At 40.2% G+C, this 17805-nt stretch overlaps 1 protein-coding gene across 2 annotated transcripts in view; it reads right to left on the bottom strand.

Annotated features, from left to right (window-relative positions):
- The window catches only part of tbc1d14 (TBC1 domain family, member 14), a 48496-nt gene that overhangs the window by 26210 nt on the left and 4481 nt on the right, over positions 1-17805 (bottom strand). The window contains exons 3-4 of one of the 2 annotated variants that reach the window (XM_049567824.1): positions 15720-16503; positions 5041-5164 (exon numbers count right to left, since the gene is read on the bottom strand). In XM_049567824.1, coding sequence (XP_049423781.1) covers positions 5041-5164; positions 15720-16503 — 908 coding nt within the window. Of the gene's footprint in view, positions 1-5040; positions 5165-10665; positions 10940-15719; positions 16504-17805 lie in introns of those variants that run through there. The other variant, XM_049567825.1, reaches the window with a different exon arrangement.

Consider the following 17805-nt stretch of genomic DNA (forward strand, 5'->3'; position numbering starts at 1 on the left):
CTAGAAAGGGTTGAGCAATACAACGATACAGTGACATTAAATTTACAGGGTTCCCACACATTTTGACCAAATTTCAAAACTTTCCCATGACTATTCCAGGTCCCACAGGATCAACAAAGGAATGCAGTGGAACACGAGAAGCTCGAAAAATACCAAGGGCTATAAGAGGAGCTAGAAAAGATGTTGGGAGTTAAGTGGTGCTAGTGGTAATCAGAGCATTGTGGGCTGTGACCCCCAAACTGGGAGAGTGGCTCCAGCAGATTCCAGGTACAACATCTGAGGTCCCTGTCCAGAAGAGCGCTGCCCTACTATAGTCCTATATAATTTTCAGTTAGCTGGCATTCATGAAGGAAGAGATGAAACGAGGGGAGAAAATGAAGAATCGTGTGTGATGGCAAACAAAACTCTGTCAAACAAAGACGCATATTAGAGCTACATTACGTCAACAGCTACAGAAAATAAATCTGCTGTTATGTTACATTACATGGAAAGTTATCTACGGGAAATTACTGTAATAATTCCCGTACACACAAGCTTTTCATCATTTTTACTAATGCGATGACTTTTCCAGGCCTGGAAAATGTGACTGTGAAATTCCCTGACTTTTGCAGGTTTTCCATGACCGTGGGGACCCTGACTTTAATTGATAATGCTGCCAACCAGAGAGAAGTAAAGTAAAAGTAGCAGTGGTAAAAGTAAAAGTTTCCTATAGTTCTGGAAAGTAAACCGAAACTGAAGAAGGGTTACAGGATTTCAGTATGATGATGTCGTGCAGCGGATGCTTTAGCAGGTGTGCACTGATTTAGCACTGAAAGCCCAGCTTTATGAGGGTGAGGGTTTGTGTGCTTGTTTGTCAGGTGAATCATTAGCGCATCATTATACTAATTGGTAGTTGTGATGTATTGTGTGACGATGAGATGGTGCCTGGATGCAGGTATTATAAAAATGAAGCGCAGTGAGTATACAGCCATTTAATACACCAGGAGCATTTAACGCAGACCTACTGATGGGCATTAAAGTGATGAGCATTCAACCCATTAATATAAGTCAGCTGTCACACTGTTGGTCACTGTTGGTGGAGACTTCAGTACTATTTTATTTTATTTTATTTTTTATTATTTTATTCCACACAGAAAATTTAGCAAGAATCAATAAGGGAACTGATAAAGAATCGGACAGATAATTAGGGGTGGTATCAATAAAGTGTTACTAATTCCCATCCTTAATTGCAATCTATGCACAGGAGCACTGAAGCTGTTCTGGGGGCTTATGGTGAACCAACACCTTACTGAGATACTTTGCTGGTGTCACCTATGTGTAAATGCAACCTCTAAGATAATGATCATTATGATGACATTCACTTGATTTAATGTCCATAGTGCCTGGTTAACTATGGGACACTCTAATATAAACATGTTGATCAGACACCACTGCTCCTTTATTGTTATCATCATCTTTCTATGGTATTAAAATAGTTTGAATATATTGAGTATCAGCAGAAAATGTCAACTATAGCTGAGCTTTAGCTAATTTATGCATAACTTTCAGTAGTGGCTATCATAATCCCTCATTTATCTAAGTCTAGAAGGTGTTAAAATGACTTCAAATTAAAATTGTAACTCCTGCTGGGAAAACTGTCCAATTTTAATCCAGCCCCACACCCAAATCTCAGTAATTCAGACGTGCCTCAGCTGCCACACAATGTGATTTAGAGCCTCAGCAGGTAACAGAGCAATAACATTCTTCAGCAGGCAGCAATTCACTGTGAGCAGACATTGTACTGTGGCCTCCCTCCAGATACACTGAAGTCCCCAGACTGAAGTGGTGTAAATTAGAATGTAAAACTTGATTCACAGTTTTGTTCTCAAAGGAGAAACGTCGCCGGTGGAAAAAGCACGGTGTGTCTCGTAGCAGCTGAACAATAACCTTGGCAAATAAAGCATTACACACACACACACACACACACACACGCAAACACTGAGAATTCACTGACCCCGCCTTTGAGCAGCAGCGTCAGCAGCAAGACAAAAGCTTGAAAGCCTAGCCTTGTTATCTGATTCCCAAGGTTCAATATAAGGTTACAACCACAGATGAGATGGACTTCAGATATGAAGCACATGTGGGTGTGTGAATGAGTGTTTGTGTGCACACCAGCACTTGTGGAGGAGCCAGCATGTCAATCCTGGAGGTCTAATTTCTAACCAACACAGCCAGATAGCCAACATGGCAAGCTATTATAAAATAATGTGTGACAAGTTAAAGGGCTGATACGTAAACTGTGGAAACTACAAATTAAAATGCCTTTCAACCAGGTTTCAACAGCACAAAGAGCACAGAGAAGAGTGTTACTTCCCCGGTGTCAGACTCAGGGTAAATGGAGGCAAAATAATAGGCTCCTACAGGCTCTAATTACAAGCTGCCATCTTGTTCTTTGGTTTATTTTACCAGTAGGGAGATGTCGTGCTCTTTAATTGGCCCTGAGACACTTCTCTGTCTGCCTTTTGAATGGCAGTGGGAAATTATAAGAGCGTTCAGTCACCAGCTTGTTATCTAACAAAGCGCTCTCAAAGACCTTGACATTTTGAATTTCAGCTTGCTGAGCAACACAAACACAGCATTACATGCACGTGGCATGCAAATGCCACACAAGGATTAGAGTCTGGTGCAGGAAAATAGTTCAATTCTTGTCACCCGCATGTTTAAAAAGAAAGTCATCAGTGGCTAGTAATTAATTTTAGCATAAATAATGTATATACATGGACTTTTTCATTATATTTTGTCTTTATTTGTTGTTGTTGGTGTACGTCAAATAATTATTGACTCTTCCATCCAAGGATACAGAATCAGCTTGTCCTTTTCATACTTTTCTATTTTAAGTGCTACTTTACAATAGCTACTATAGCTACAAGCTATTTCTCATTGGAAATTACACTCAAGCTACAGCAACATTACATTTTGTTTGAAAGTAGGAAGCTAACCAGCAGGTCCTACTCAGAAAAAGTAGGGAACTACAATGAAGCTATTTAAGTAATCTAATAGCAAATGGTAGAGAAACAGCTTGCCCTGGAAATGTAGCTTGTTAAGCTACAAGATCTTGAAATGGCTACATGATAATAGCGACATGATTTTGAATATGCCTCCGAATACTACTGGGAAATGTAGTTAAACTAGTGGCACCACTACATAGCATCACTAACGCCACGTGCAGCTTTGCTACTCGCTGTAAATTGCATCATTACCCTAGTATGACAGACCTAATCACGTGTCTATTGTAAGGTAGTTCAAGTATGCTTCTTCTAAAAATACATTGTGTTTTGATAATTATTCGTCCCAGCCCTTTCCATTATGTTTCTAATAGCTATTGGAAAAAGCACTATGTGGCTGTTGGCTTTGCATGTGGCATTCTAAAAATAGCTTAAGAACCTAAATGTCACGGATTGGGAGTGTTGTTGCTGAGGGCATTGTGCTCTTTGTATTCAAGAACGCCACTGAGAGTGTACTCAGTTACAGTATGTTCCTGATATTTTAAAAGTCCTCGTCCACAGAGACATTACATAACAGAGTCTTAGACTTCAGTCGGTATTGTTATCATGAGTCATAATGTTGGTATACAGGACTTGCTGGTCTTTATTGTCCCACGGTAGATGATAAGCTCCCCTAAAAGGCATTATTGCACCAAAAGCTGGTTGCTCATCCATTTGACCTTTGAACAACAGCTGTTCTGCAAAACCAGCTGCTGCAGCACAGTTTCATGGCATTTTTAAACAAATGTTAAAGCCAACTACACTTAAAATTAATGCAATTAAAATAATATCCATCTAATATATTCAATATCTGGGGTTTAAGACTTAAGTCATATTCAGTGTGATACTATCTAGCACTGAAATGACTGCCAAACAAGCCTAAAACTTCTGTTTAAAGATGGCTAACAAACATGGTAACATCATAGCCTGCATTACAGGGCGAATGCCGCTGTCAATGATGCTGTCCATTAGGTTCAACATAGTGCAGGGGATTTAAATGTGTGTCAGGCAGCTGACCCTAATGGCTCATGACCAACTGCAAGAGCCGAAACCACAACTGACAAGGCCAGATAAACCAAATCCATATGATAGCATCATTTTGGTGTAATTCCCCAGGAAATCTGCAATACTGTGTAACACTGTGACATTGCGACTGCTGACCTTCCTTTTTTGTTTGTCTGACATTTTTGTGAGTCTGTTTAATTGTTATGTTGTTTGCAGCTTATGTAGCACGATTGTCTACAACAAATTTCCCGCAAGGGACAATAAAGTTTATCTTGATCCTGATCCTGATAAGCGACAAGGGGCTACGGTGTGGGAATGGTACACAATGAAAAAATGTGGTGTAAAAATGGAAGTAAGTAGAATTTTAAAATCAAGTAAAAAAAATATATACATATTGTTTGATTTTCTTCCAGTAACTTTGTATAGCTGAGAGTTTTCTTTTGTATCATAGTCAGAGGGGATTGGCTGCTTAAAGGAGATGACTCCTGCTCTATCAAAGTCATAAAAGCCATGTTGTTTGTGATAGGCTCAAACTGTATACACTGAAAACTAAGCAAATGGTCTATGAAACAAACAAGCCTATTGTTAGCTCATGTGACTAATATCTAATCTAGGATAGTACACAACATGCCGCTGAGCGGAGCTTCACGTGTTGCTATGTAAACAATAAGACAGTATGCATAAGGGAGCTTATTTTAAGATCAGTGAATAGATTAATGCTTTTATGAGAAAGTCTACACACTGGAGTCAAACCACATTTAAGCTCCATCAAACAACAGACGAGCCTCAATCTGAGAAAATGCTCGGAAATCTCTTAAGGCATCTGATTACTCCAAGCTTTTAGATGGGATTTCTGAAAAGTCATCTTTCTGTGACAAAGGCAAAAAAATACTTTAAAGTGTGGAAAAGATCACTGCAGCTTTACTGTGTGAGAGGTGGAGCGATTGTCTGGTGTCTCCTGGTACGCATTGATCATGTGACAATGCCATGATCCCAAAAATGAAGATTCTACCTTTTGTATTCTCTTTGGGTCCTTAATTGGGGCTTCCCGGGGTGGGACTTTCCCAAACAGCTTCCACCCTGGATCCCTCTGCTCCACTGGCCGACTGTCCTTCACTCTCCGGGCAAACAGGCTCCTGAGAGACAAATGGAGAGGGGGAGTTAGACTGGAGGACAAAGATATTAGGTAGGGCTGGACGATTATGGCAAAAATAATAATCACGATTATTATGATTGATATTTAAATCACGATTAATAAACACGATTATTCATTGATTTCAAAACTCCACCAAAACTCAACTTCAAATATAACTTAAAAGAACAGCCAGAAATAAATTAGTAACAAGTAAACAAGTAAAAAAAAAAAAAATAATAATAATAAATTAAAATAATAATAGCAATAAATAGAAATAAATACTAGGGCTGACCCAAAAAATTCGAAGCTTCGAAGCTTCGTTTGATAGCATGGGATTCGATTGTGAAAAAAAAAACAGCAAAAAAAAACACAGACAGCTAAATTCTTTCAACAATGTGACTCAAAATAATGATAAAATAGATTTTATTGATGTAAAATAATATGCTCATGGTGACATTTTCCACTGGTCCGCTGTGCACTGAGATGGTGTCAGTGACACACGCTGCTCTGAGTTGTGCATCCGTCTGCTTGCGCTGCAGTGCGCGCCGAGGGTTTTAATTTTTAGTGTTAAATCAAAAGTTAAACACTACTTATCAGCAACCAGAAGTGTTTTTTCGTTTGTGAATATTTTTATCTTAATCCCAGGGTTGCAAGAAACTACCTTTTCGCCATAATTTGTAAGTTATTAACTTTCTTGGACTTTTGCCGCTCGTGTTGCCTTGGGGGGCAGACACAACAGCGTAACAAACTTTGCAAACAATTTCCTTAGCTCAACGTCCATCAACTTGAAGCCAAAATGTTTCCAGATGACTGAAGTTGTCCTACAGTGTACCTTTCTTCTCAACCAAAGGCTGTCTTTCTGCAATGTTCTCAATGGCTCGCTCCATATATTGATCCACACACATCACACGCTTGCTGCTGCTGCACATAACACAGGTGCATTCACGGTGCTTACATACATGCCGCACCGTGCAGCGCATTAATCGTTTTTCTTCAATTATCGTGAGAAGCCAAAATCGAAATCATGATTAAAATTCAATTTATCGTCCAGCCCTAATATTAGGTCATTATGATGAAAGAGCAAAACACAGAACACAAGCTATGATTGTAGTGTTTACCGGGGTCAGTGTTTGGGCATTAAATGTGCCTGTGTCCTCACTACTACACAAGCTCCCTACAGAGATAAGCTCACAAAAGGAACCTGTGGATTTAAGAGCAAAAGTATACAACCACCCAGAGAGCTCTTTAACAACCAGTGTGACATCATGTGAGCTGGCAGGCTGGTCAAGGTCACAGGACTAATAAAACGAGATGTAGAACCCATTACACAGCAGCATTTGGAGACACCAATATGCTGTATGCTGCAGTAATCAGCAATTATACCTGTAGCTGCTGAAAACATGATAATCTTTGCTTCTTTCATTGAAGAATATGATCTTTCCACTTCAAATAACCACTTGTCTGTCTGCTCTGCCCTGCACTCCAATCTAAAAATCACCTAAATGCTCAGATGGAAGAGAGAGCGATCCGCACACCATGTTTAGCTTCCATCCACCTGGTGTTTAAATACCACATGCGACGCTGCTGAAAAGCCGCTCTCTTTTCAGCAGCATTCACTGCATCATTAAGCCAGCTATTCCTTTCATTGATCCATCAGCGTGGTGTCGTCACAGAGCTGTTAGTGGGGGCTTTAATTAAAAGCCTGAATAGAGCCTGGCTGTGAAAAGACATGAAGAAAGGGGTCAAATAAAAAGGCCCTTCTGGCCAGGCCACGTGACATAACAGGCAGAGTAAAGGGCTGTAACATCAAAGAGTCCATATCCTGCTGTTTGTCTAAGCTGAAGAGGCAATCTAAAGATTATAATCTATTAATTAATAGAAAATATTTGATATATTCAACATTTCTGCTGTACAAGTCACGTTGACACCACTTAGCCCTAACCCACTGGAGCCAGGGTTAACTACTGATTAGTTTATAATTCCATACATTTTAGTTCCAACAGTTATGCTATGGATGCTGCACTAAATCACACATACAGCAGTTGTGCTTCCCTGCCAATCATTGCTGTTTTCCAGCCAGTGCTCAAACCACGCAGCCCCCAGTCAAACTATACCACACATTACACAACTATCACCATCATTCCCACAGCAACAGCACCAGGCTGGGGGACGATTTTGGCAACTAGGCCACTGTGAAATTGCAGGCTTCTGGATGCCCTAGGGCCTAGACAGACTTTCAGTCATAGGCTGCATTTCTAGCCAAGCATTGTCAGTGTAGTACCATTACAACCATACGTCACCCATACGGACATGAACCTAGACCCTAGATCTGCTTGGCAGTTTAACCTGAGACAGTACTCTCAAATGTAGGCTGGGTTGTTCCCAGATGGTAGTAGCCACATCACTGCTCCATCTAACTCTCACTCAATTTCCTCTTCAGCGATGATGCAGACAGACAGCATGGAGTCCTCCCCAGTGCGGGTAGTCTCGCTCACCAGACCTTTCTCAAGAAAAGAAAGGTCTGGCTAGGCCGACTCTCACTTTAAGATTGGAGAAAAAAAAGCCCCGGCTGCTCGTATTTCTTTCAACCAATCACAATCGTTCTTGGCGGTGCACAGCAATGGTGCGCTTGAAAAAATATTGATGGGGGAAACAGGTTTTGGTGTAACACGCCCACAAAAATATCGCCTACAGGACGCGAACCATATCTATCTCATCTGGTCTGGGAATGTCTTGGGATCCTCCTGGAGGAGCTGGACAGTGTTGCTTGGGACAGGGATGTCTGGAATACTTTGCTCAGTCTGCTGCTCCCACGACCCAGACCCTGATAAGCGATGAAAATTGATGAATGGAAGAAATGAAATGGAGCAACTTTCTTGGTACTTTCCACAACTTCGGACAATGGAAACATAAAAATAACCATCCTGAACTGGTTGGTGGAAAGACAGCTATGCACAACCATGACACATTCAAATCAATCACTCCAAACTTGTTGTTCACATTTTGCCCTTTTTAGTTTTTTTTTGTCTCGAAGACCTCATTTATGCTCATTTTTAGACACATATACAGACATGGATGTAGCTTTCTGTCCGTACTCTGCGTTCATTTCATCCGTATTTCCGCACGTATTCTGAAATCTTACAGATATGGATGAAATGTAGCAGTACCACCAGAGACCGTGTGGGGAGTGTAGCGTAGTTTAAGACAGATACAACTAGAAGAGAAAACAAAGGCATTCAAACGTGTCATTAAACATGTCATAGTGTATTTAATGGCCTCACAGACCCTCGCCACCTACAACGCATCTACTGAATGTATCTATGCCATCATAAAGGATGTTGGAAGTATGAGGGCAGTGATGTTTACAACAGAGCTATCTATTTTCATATGTAGTGGGAGTATAAATTAGCCCTAGGATGCTTTCCCATGCCGTATATGTTGCCTGTGTTGTAGAGTGTTCATTGATTAATACGGCAACTCAGCAGCAGTTACTGCTTTCATTATGCTTCAGGATTATTTATCAACTTTAAAACAACAATTCTGAAGTCAGATGCAGGGCATTACTATTGTTGAAAAGAGAAGGTGAATAACATATAATGAAAAGATGCCACTGGCTTAAAAATTCAAAAACTAATACCACTGTGTTGACTGTTACAGCTCTTGTAAAAATCAGTTTCCAGCTAACTAGCTAAACTAGCTAGCCTAAAAGAAATACCGCTAAAAACTGCAAAATCTTTTTAATACAAGTATCTATAACAGTGCATTTCATAGGTCAGCATTATCAAGAGTATAAAATCATCTAGCCCTATTTATGTGAGTTATTGACCAAGACAAGTTGATTAAGTAATGGAGCTGTTAAACATCCTGACCAGGTGTTCACAGCCAGCAGTGATGACTTATGAAACCAACCACAAACACACATTAACCACATTTCACTTCAGTTTATCTGTGACATTTCTGTCTCAAATCTAGGTTTGAGTTTTAGGACAGCTCTGCATGCTCAGTGAATGAGCACGTGGCTGCGTGAGCCAGCACGGCACGGCAATAAGGAAGCTGAATGGCAACACAGACATTAAAGGCCAGCACATGCAAGCTGTGTCACAGATAGCGAACACAGTGCAACATACAGTGACATTTAGGCTTATCTTATTCAGCTATTTTCACAACAGCACATTGGAAACGCAGAGCAAAAAAAAGCAACCTCCAGCTTGGAACAAATTTTCTTTTCTTGGAAAGATAACAGACAAATCCAGGAAAATGTGAGGCATTAGAAACTTGTAGAGCACCATTTTTCATGAATAGAGCTGTGAAGAGAAGAAAACCCAACTCCACCCAGAAAAAATGAAAAGAAAGAAAATATCAGCTTTCAGTTCACAAGGAAGCAATGGGAAAGGATCTGAAAATGTGATCTAAAGAGAGGATGATAATAGAAATGCAATAACCAATATCAACCCGAGAACTGAAAAAGAAATCTCAACTCAAGGTCCAATGACCTGAGCTTGAACCTTGTGCAAAGACTTCTTTTCTTCTCAAACTGCTATTTCCAAAGTCAATGATGAACTTTCACGCTCTACCAGTGAATCATTTGTGAATTGTGAATCACAGATCACATGAATCAGTTAGTTTTGGGCTTCATATTACGCAATACTATCAGTAAAGCCAGGCTTAGTTGAGATGGAAAAAACTACGGGCAGTTATGAACTTGAGTAACCCCATGAACCACCATAAAACAATGCCACATGGATCAAAGTGCAGAGGCCACCTTTACAAAGCAAAGCCTGACTTTAAGTCTCAACTCTCAACACTTACTACATCAGTTTTCTGTACAGTTCATCAAAACATCACGTTCTCAGCTTTAGTGTACGCCACCAAACAAATGTTCACAAAGCAGGAACATGATTTGCATTCGGTCCAGGCCAAGTATGCCTCAACGTGACAGCTGAATGGCTGCGGCTATGGTCGAGTGCTCAAGTGGAACGGCTAGAAAATGGCAGAGGTGCTTGTTTCTGTGTTGAGTTGGAGCTGAGGCTCTGCACTGCACTGCACTGGTTTGTGGTCAAGTCTCCCAAGAATTTTAGGATTTCAAAACACTTGTGTTCAGTCATGCTGTTTGCAAATAAGGTGATAAGATGTCCCAGTGGTTCTTATGTTTCAACTAACATTGAGGACACCTGGTATGGAAATACCAAACAAGCTAGTACAAGAATAGAGAAAGTACACTGAGTCGTTTCCTCATTGAAAAGACTATCAGTGAGCGGGACGTGGAGCTGCTCCAGGCGCATTTTTATAACAGTCAAACACAATTCAATAAATCCAGAGAATAGTGTGCATTTAGTCCAACAGAAAACAGTCAAACACAAATGCCATATTTCCAACTTCTAATCACAGCACTGTTACTGCTTGCATACAAAACACAGACAGAAATGGACAACAACAGGCCACAGTAGTTAAAAAATGTCAACCATGAAACTCCATTTTTTATGTCATCTGCCGGTATCCTACCTGTCAATGAAGAGAAGAAGTGATGGGGTTGCCATCCTGCACTCTCACCCAAAAAACACGGAGTCAAAATACTCCTCCCCAAAAAAACACAGAGAAACAGGCACCTGGAAGCTGAGCGCTCACAGAGGTAAAGAGTAAAAAAAGGAGAGCAAAAATTGAAGCTCTCCTTCAGTCAAGACTCAAACCTTCCATAGTTAGAGTACAAAAAGTCCCACACAGCCACTTTGTTGAGGCACAGTGAGATTGTGGAGGAACAGTCAATGAGAGGCCTGACTTAACAAATGGGAGGGGAGGAATGGGTGTGAAGAGAAGGAGTTTGAAGGGCACCGAGGGAATGAGTAACTACTCCATGTGAGGAAGGAGGGATAACAAAGATAACAGGGCAGAATGTTAAAGGGGGGTTCTGCCATTAGACACATGCTGTATCACACTAAATCTAATTATTCTAATTCATCTAAAAGCATTTACAGTAAAAACTAGAAAAGTGCAGTCAAAGTGCAGATGTCGGCCAAGAGACCACAGCTCCTAGCTCCCTTACAGTGAAGATGGAAGTAGGATGAAAAAGATATTTTTTCATCTCGTATCTCGTCTAACTTATGTGGATTATGGCATATCAGGTATGGAATTAATCTGTAGAGGCTGGGATTCAAAATGAAACCAAACATTTGTATGTATTTCATGTCTTTGAGCCACAGCAAAGGCCAAAATGTGGCCTGCAGACTGGGTAAGGCTCCTTATTTTTAGCCAATCCAGTTCCCGGGAATGCATTTTGCCATGTGATTTTGTTGATGATTTGCGGCCCCTACCAGCCGGTTGAGAGAAAGGAGGAGTCAGCAGTCAGTGACTGTATAAAGCAGCCAATAAAACAGCTTTTTTCAGCAACTGTGAATTTTGAGTCCTTGAGCATACAGTCATAAATGTGCACACAAATTATTAGGCTGACTGGTCCAGTAGTTTGTAAGATTAGCTGCTGACAGATAGATAGATACACACACACACACAACCCAATGCCTGACAAATATAAAAATCACATTACGAAGTGATGTGATACTGCCAAACATTAGTGTTAACACATGTACAATTTGTTTAAAAAAATATGATTGACAGCTGCGTATACTCTGAGGCTGTACTTAGGCACAGCAATTCTAAAGTCAGCATACGCACAATGACAAAACTCATTTATGTTTACCATGTTCATAATCTTCATTTAGTATTTTCGCATGCTAACATTTGCTAATCAGCGCTAAACACAGCTCAGATAAGGCTGGGATGTCATTAATCTTTGCAAGTATTTAGTCAGAAATCAAAATGCTGGTCAAACTTTGACCTGCTGGTGGAGCTAAAGGATATTCAGAGTATCACTACGGTTACAAGTATTAATGCTCAGGGTACCATGAATATATCAAACTCAGAACCCATCGGCCATCTGCGTATGAATGCAAATACATTTTAAAAAGCCAACATAAAGCTAAATCTTTGCCAGACAATAGCTGTTGGGTTTCAAGACTACATTTCAGCAAACTGTTTTGCTCACCACACAGGTTGTTTAACTGCATGCAACCAAAGCCTGCTCAAACATGATTAGTCAATATTTCACAGACTCCAAACTGGAACCTGAATGCTTCCTATACCAAAATCTGGTCCAGCTGCCTGCGGATTCTGCATTCATATGCAGTTATCTGTTTATAGAGATTATGGATATATGCACCAAAATTTCATGGCAATCCAACCCATAGTTTTCGGAAGATTTCAGATTGGACCCAACTGTTGAAACAACCAACTGACATACTGGCACTACCGTCTATCCTGGCTACACTGGTTGTCATTATCAGCCCTGAAATTCTGTACCACTGCCTCTCTTCAAGAAAATTTCATTTTACTGCATGCAATTAAGTATTAAATCAGTATTATATATGTTATGTAGAGTTATATAAGTTACAGTAATCATTGCAGGATTATTACTTTCTTTTTTTTTTTTTTTTTTTTTTTTACAGTTCATTACCCAGCTCTGTAATGCTCTTATTAAAGGCACTCTGAAAAAAAAAAAAACCCTCGAACCTCATCCAATCACAAACACATGTGGACACACGCACAAACCTACACACCTACACACGTGCGCACACGCACACACACACGTGTAATAAACTAGCACAGCAGGTGTAAGGAAACAAAACTTAATCAATAAAAGTTTGAATAGGTGCTGTGAAATCCCCTTCCCTTTTCATTCAAGGAAATCTCTGGGCCTCAACAGAAAGTGGAATGTGGCAAAGCAGTGAGAGGAAATTAACTGTGTGATGATTTCTTTCGTCAAGGCCAGTGAGTGTGAAGCCAACTTTAGAAATACTTCAAAGAACTACAAAATAACATCTCTCACTTTGTCGTTCATCAACACAGTCAGAACAAAGCGCATTGCTGATTGCTTGTTGATGTGCTCATTGTTTCTTTCAAATATCTCTAAAGTGATTTAATTATGCATTTGACTTTGAAGGGACAGTGCACCCAAAAATGAAAATTCACCTATTATCTACACACCCATATGCCGATGGAGGCTCAGGTGAAGTTTTAGAGTCCTCACAACATTTGCGGAGAAAGTGTTGGAAAAACGTCATTTGTTTTTAGCACAGTTCAAATGATGTTTTTCCAAACAACTTTTTATATTGGGGCTTCAGGACACTTGGATCACTACGGAGGAGCAGTATGGAGATATTTTGTGGTTTCAATTATGTGTTTTTGGACGTCTGAATCTGGGGTACTGTCAGCCTCCATTAGGTGTAGTTGTGTTGCTACTACCCCCTCTCCCCTTGGATCTCTGCAAGTGTTGTGAGGACTCTAAAACTTCACCTGAGCCTCCATCGGCATATGGGTGAGTAGATAATGGGTGAATATTCATTTTTGGGTGCACTATCCCTTTAATTAATCAATTAATTAAATAGTTGCAGATTAATTGTCTGTTGATTGACAATTAATCAACTAATCATTTCAGCTCTACAAAAAACCCTGAAAATCACAGACTGATGATACCAAACAGACAATCTATTAGAGACAAATAAATTAAAGCATGGTTATGCATAAGCTCCAGCCTTATTGGCAGATATATTTAAAAACACTGGGTGGCAAATGGCTGGTTGGAATATCTGAAAAGGTAAAACACTGCTCCCTAAGCCGCTCTCTCTGCAATACACATGTACCTATTCAAGAGGAAGGAACACCACACTACCCATCATACCCATTCAGAACTGGGAAGTAACACTCTACATGCAACAGTATGACAGTATCCTCTTTACAAACAGAGCAGCAGTTCGGTTCCCCAGATGCAGTGATGCAGCTTCTCTGTGGGCCAATCAGTAACTTTCAAGGAAATTCCTCAGCCAACGAAGGTGGGGTATGTGGCATTGGGACATGAAGGGTGACCCCTGATTTATAAAGGCCAAGTTGCTTTTCTTTGAAAGAATAAATGACCTTGTTTTTGTCAGCCATGTTTTATTTCATGCGTAGTCATGTGTTGGTCTTAACTTCTTAGGGAGGTTCGTTCACTAAACTGTAGCAGGAATATGCAGCTTTTTGTTCAAAAGACAGTCACTTGCTATGTGAGCTGTAACATGCAAGAGCGTGGGAGGGGTGAGGGATGTCTTGGCTAAGCAAGGTTTGTAAAGCAACTTTGAGCAATGCCTACCTCTGTGTAACTTCTATAAGGCCTTTAACAAAGAGTCTGTGATGAGAGGAAGTATAAAGAGGATAATCATCTCACTGAGGTGGCCTACAATGATTCTTTTTCTATTTTTGGCTGCTCATGGCCAAAGATTATCCATGTTTTTTTTCTTGTTATATCCAGATGATGTAATGTGCAGACAAACATAGAGACATTTTGTTTTATATGTTTTACAAATTAAGTGAGAGGTTTAGATGGTTAACCACACCTGCCATCATAGATCTTGTCAGCCTATTGTTGTGTATTATGTATAAATATAGGTGTGCTTTTCACTTCTCAAACATTTTGACCTGACGAAGATCCAAGTAGTATCCAAACATCTTAATTAAATAGAGTAAGTGTGCAGTTGTCACATTTTATGCCTCTGTGCCAGCGATAGCCGTAGCTGCAGGCATTATGTTTTTGGGTTGTCTGTTTGTCTGTACATATCTCCATGCCATTCTTGTGTGAACCTTTTATCTGAGGGAATTTCTTTAAATTTGGCACAAACGTCCACTTGGACTCAACAATGAACTGAACGGATTTTGATGGTCAAAGGTCACTGTGACCTCATCTGTCTCATTCTTGTGAATGAGCTATCTTGCCTTGAGGGAACTTTTTCAAATTTGGCACAAATGTTCACCTGGATTCAAAGATAATTGATTAGAATTTGGTAATTGAATGTCACCATGACCTTGCCTCCATCTCATTATTTTCAATGCAATATCTCTACAAGGCAAAAACTTTCACGTGGACTCAAGAATTACCAAATTAAGATTTGGTGGTTGAAGGTCAAAGGTCAAGGTCAGTGTGACCTAAAAAAAAAAAACGTTTTGGCCATAACTTAAAAATGTATGCACTAATTATGAAAACAAAAAAAGACATTTTATATCCAAAAGGTCAAAGGTCAGTATCACTGTGACATCACAGTGTTCTTTAAAAAGCTTTTTCTGGCCATTACTCAACATCATAACATCATAACTAGGGGAGACATTTGGTCAGAGTTGGAGTTAGAATTGTTGGCAAATATATTAATAAACTGCACACAACTACACTGTAGTGTGTCATAAACCATTTAATAAATGTTAATATACTGCTAATTAATGTCAAATAAGGAGGTTAATGTAACATGTTATTGCATCAGTGCTGGCTAAAATCTGTGGATAACTGCAGGTATGCCTGCAATCAAATTATATATGAAGACATTTTTCACCTTCATCTTATGTAACTTTGTGCATATGTCTCAGTGGAGGTGACAAATCCAAAAGAATGAATGAAGACATAATAAAGAATATGGAGCCATGCATTTCTAGTTTGACTCAAGCTCAACAACCATCTCAATTTCCCCGTGTAAATATGAACATACCTGTTGAATAAGCTTGCTAGAGGTCCCAGTTTCTTTTGCCTGCCATCCTCCTCCTGTTGCCTGACCCCAGACCCTGGATGAGGTCGTACAGGACTCCATAAGTCTCCGGGGTTTCCCGGTGATGATGACAGCGTCACATCTGAGAAATGACCTACACTGCTGTCATCTGTCTCTAAGGTAACAATGGCGCTGGAGTCAGAGGTGACGGTGAAATCCAAGATGTCTTCATTGGAAACCGACAGCTCAGTGCTCATGCTGGACACACTGCACACAGAGATATCATCGCTGCGGTTTAAAGCTCCACCCCCGAGACCCATCCCTGTGGTGGCGGATAATCTAAGGCCAGGGCTGAAGAGGCGGATGGAGTCGTACCCGCTGCGGGGGAAGGTGGAGGATTTACGAATGCCGCTGCCATCAGAGGGATCATCATCCAAAGTTAAAGTGGCGGGAGAGTGGTCACTGGAGTCCGGGATAAGGCCTCCCTCACCTGAGCGTTGGTGGCTGTGGTGGATGGGCTCTGGAGGGTTGATCTCCAGAGTCGGGATACCTGAGTCCTGGGAAGTCAAGCTGTGGCTGTCCTGGTTCAGGTCCGAGTAGCTTTTCTGGGGGCTGCAATAGTAGATAGGGGTAGAGGAGCAGGATGGATTGTAACTGGACAGGACTGGCTCGCTGTGCGGGGTTATGCTGGGTTCATGGCAGTGGTGGTTGGTATGATCGTGGAGGTCAGAAGCAGGCGGGTCGGTTATTACACAGCCATTCTCCACTATGGCTTCTCCAGACACACCTTTAAAAGAATATGAGATTCAGTTAGCTTGTTTTTACACATATTTTCAACAGCTCTTAATGACTGGTATTCAATTATATTTAATAAGTTAAGTTGTGATTGTGAAAGCTAAATTAATTAACACATTAATTTGTAGTGATGCCTTTGTGTGACCTGAGCTCAAAAGGTGACCAGCCTTTCTATCCAGTGGCTGCAGGGCCCTAAACTGTGGACTGACCTGCCACAGGTCTACCTCTCTCTCTCGCTTTTCAAAAAAAAAAAAAAAAAAAAAAAAAAAAAGACTTGCGGGTCTTTTTTGGTCCACATTCTTTTAACTATTTACTCTGCTTTTAATAAAAGGCACCATGTGGTGTTTTAAACAAATAGTGGTGCTATGAAGCAATGCTTTTTTATCAGTATCTTTATTTATGTAGCACCTTTCATACAGGTTAGAGAAATTCAAAGTGCTTTAGATGACTGGCAAGCTGATAATAAGACGGGACAAATGTTAACAGTGAAACAACTTAAGACTAATGCCCAAGAGACATAAAAATAATGAAAATGTCAACATTTTAGCTTTACTTTTGAGATGATAAAAGCAGATTTGGTGTAATACCCTACTATGAGCTTCTTGCCTGCTGGCTGGGACTAAGTTCTGGAGAATGTCATTTTGTGGCCAGTTTAAATGTTTTACGACCGGATCCCTTATTTGTTAGTATCTCGGGAACAGTCACAAGGACAGGGGCAACGTGACAAACATTCTTGTCAACAGTTCCACTGGTGGTGATACAGAAATGAAGCAAGGAAGTCAAGGAAGAAAAAACTGCTAGCTTGTAAAGACAGATGTAAACAATGAAGCTTTAAAATAAGGATAGACCGATACATTGGCCGGCCCGATATATTGGGCCGATATTTGAGTTTTTTACTTGTATCGGCATCGGCCGATACGCGCGTGGGTTCGCGGATTTATTTTTCCCTGGCATGATTTACAGACAGGCATCCACGGGCAGCTCTGTGTTGCCGGAAGACCCTGCAGCGCACATGTAGCGAATTCTACTGTGTACAGTAGTTGTTGTTTTATTTATGCTTCAGCTTAAATATTTGTTTATTTTATAAAGACATTACTGGAAGATTTAAGAGCACTGAACTCTTTCTTTTTTTATTTGAATGTATAATAATAATAATAATAATAATAATATTCAACCTGTTCTACCTCAACTTTCCATCTTGTTTTAGTATTTTTTTACTGTTCAATAAATGTTTCTTATTTTAAACTTGAGACCTGTAATATTTGTTATCACTGTGTCATTTTTTTTATGTAAA

This window comes from Epinephelus fuscoguttatus, linkage group LG23, assembly GCF_011397635.1.
Source record: "Epinephelus fuscoguttatus linkage group LG23, E.fuscoguttatus.final_Chr_v1".
Taxonomy (NCBI): Eukaryota; Metazoa; Chordata; class Actinopteri; order Perciformes; family Serranidae; genus Epinephelus; species Epinephelus fuscoguttatus.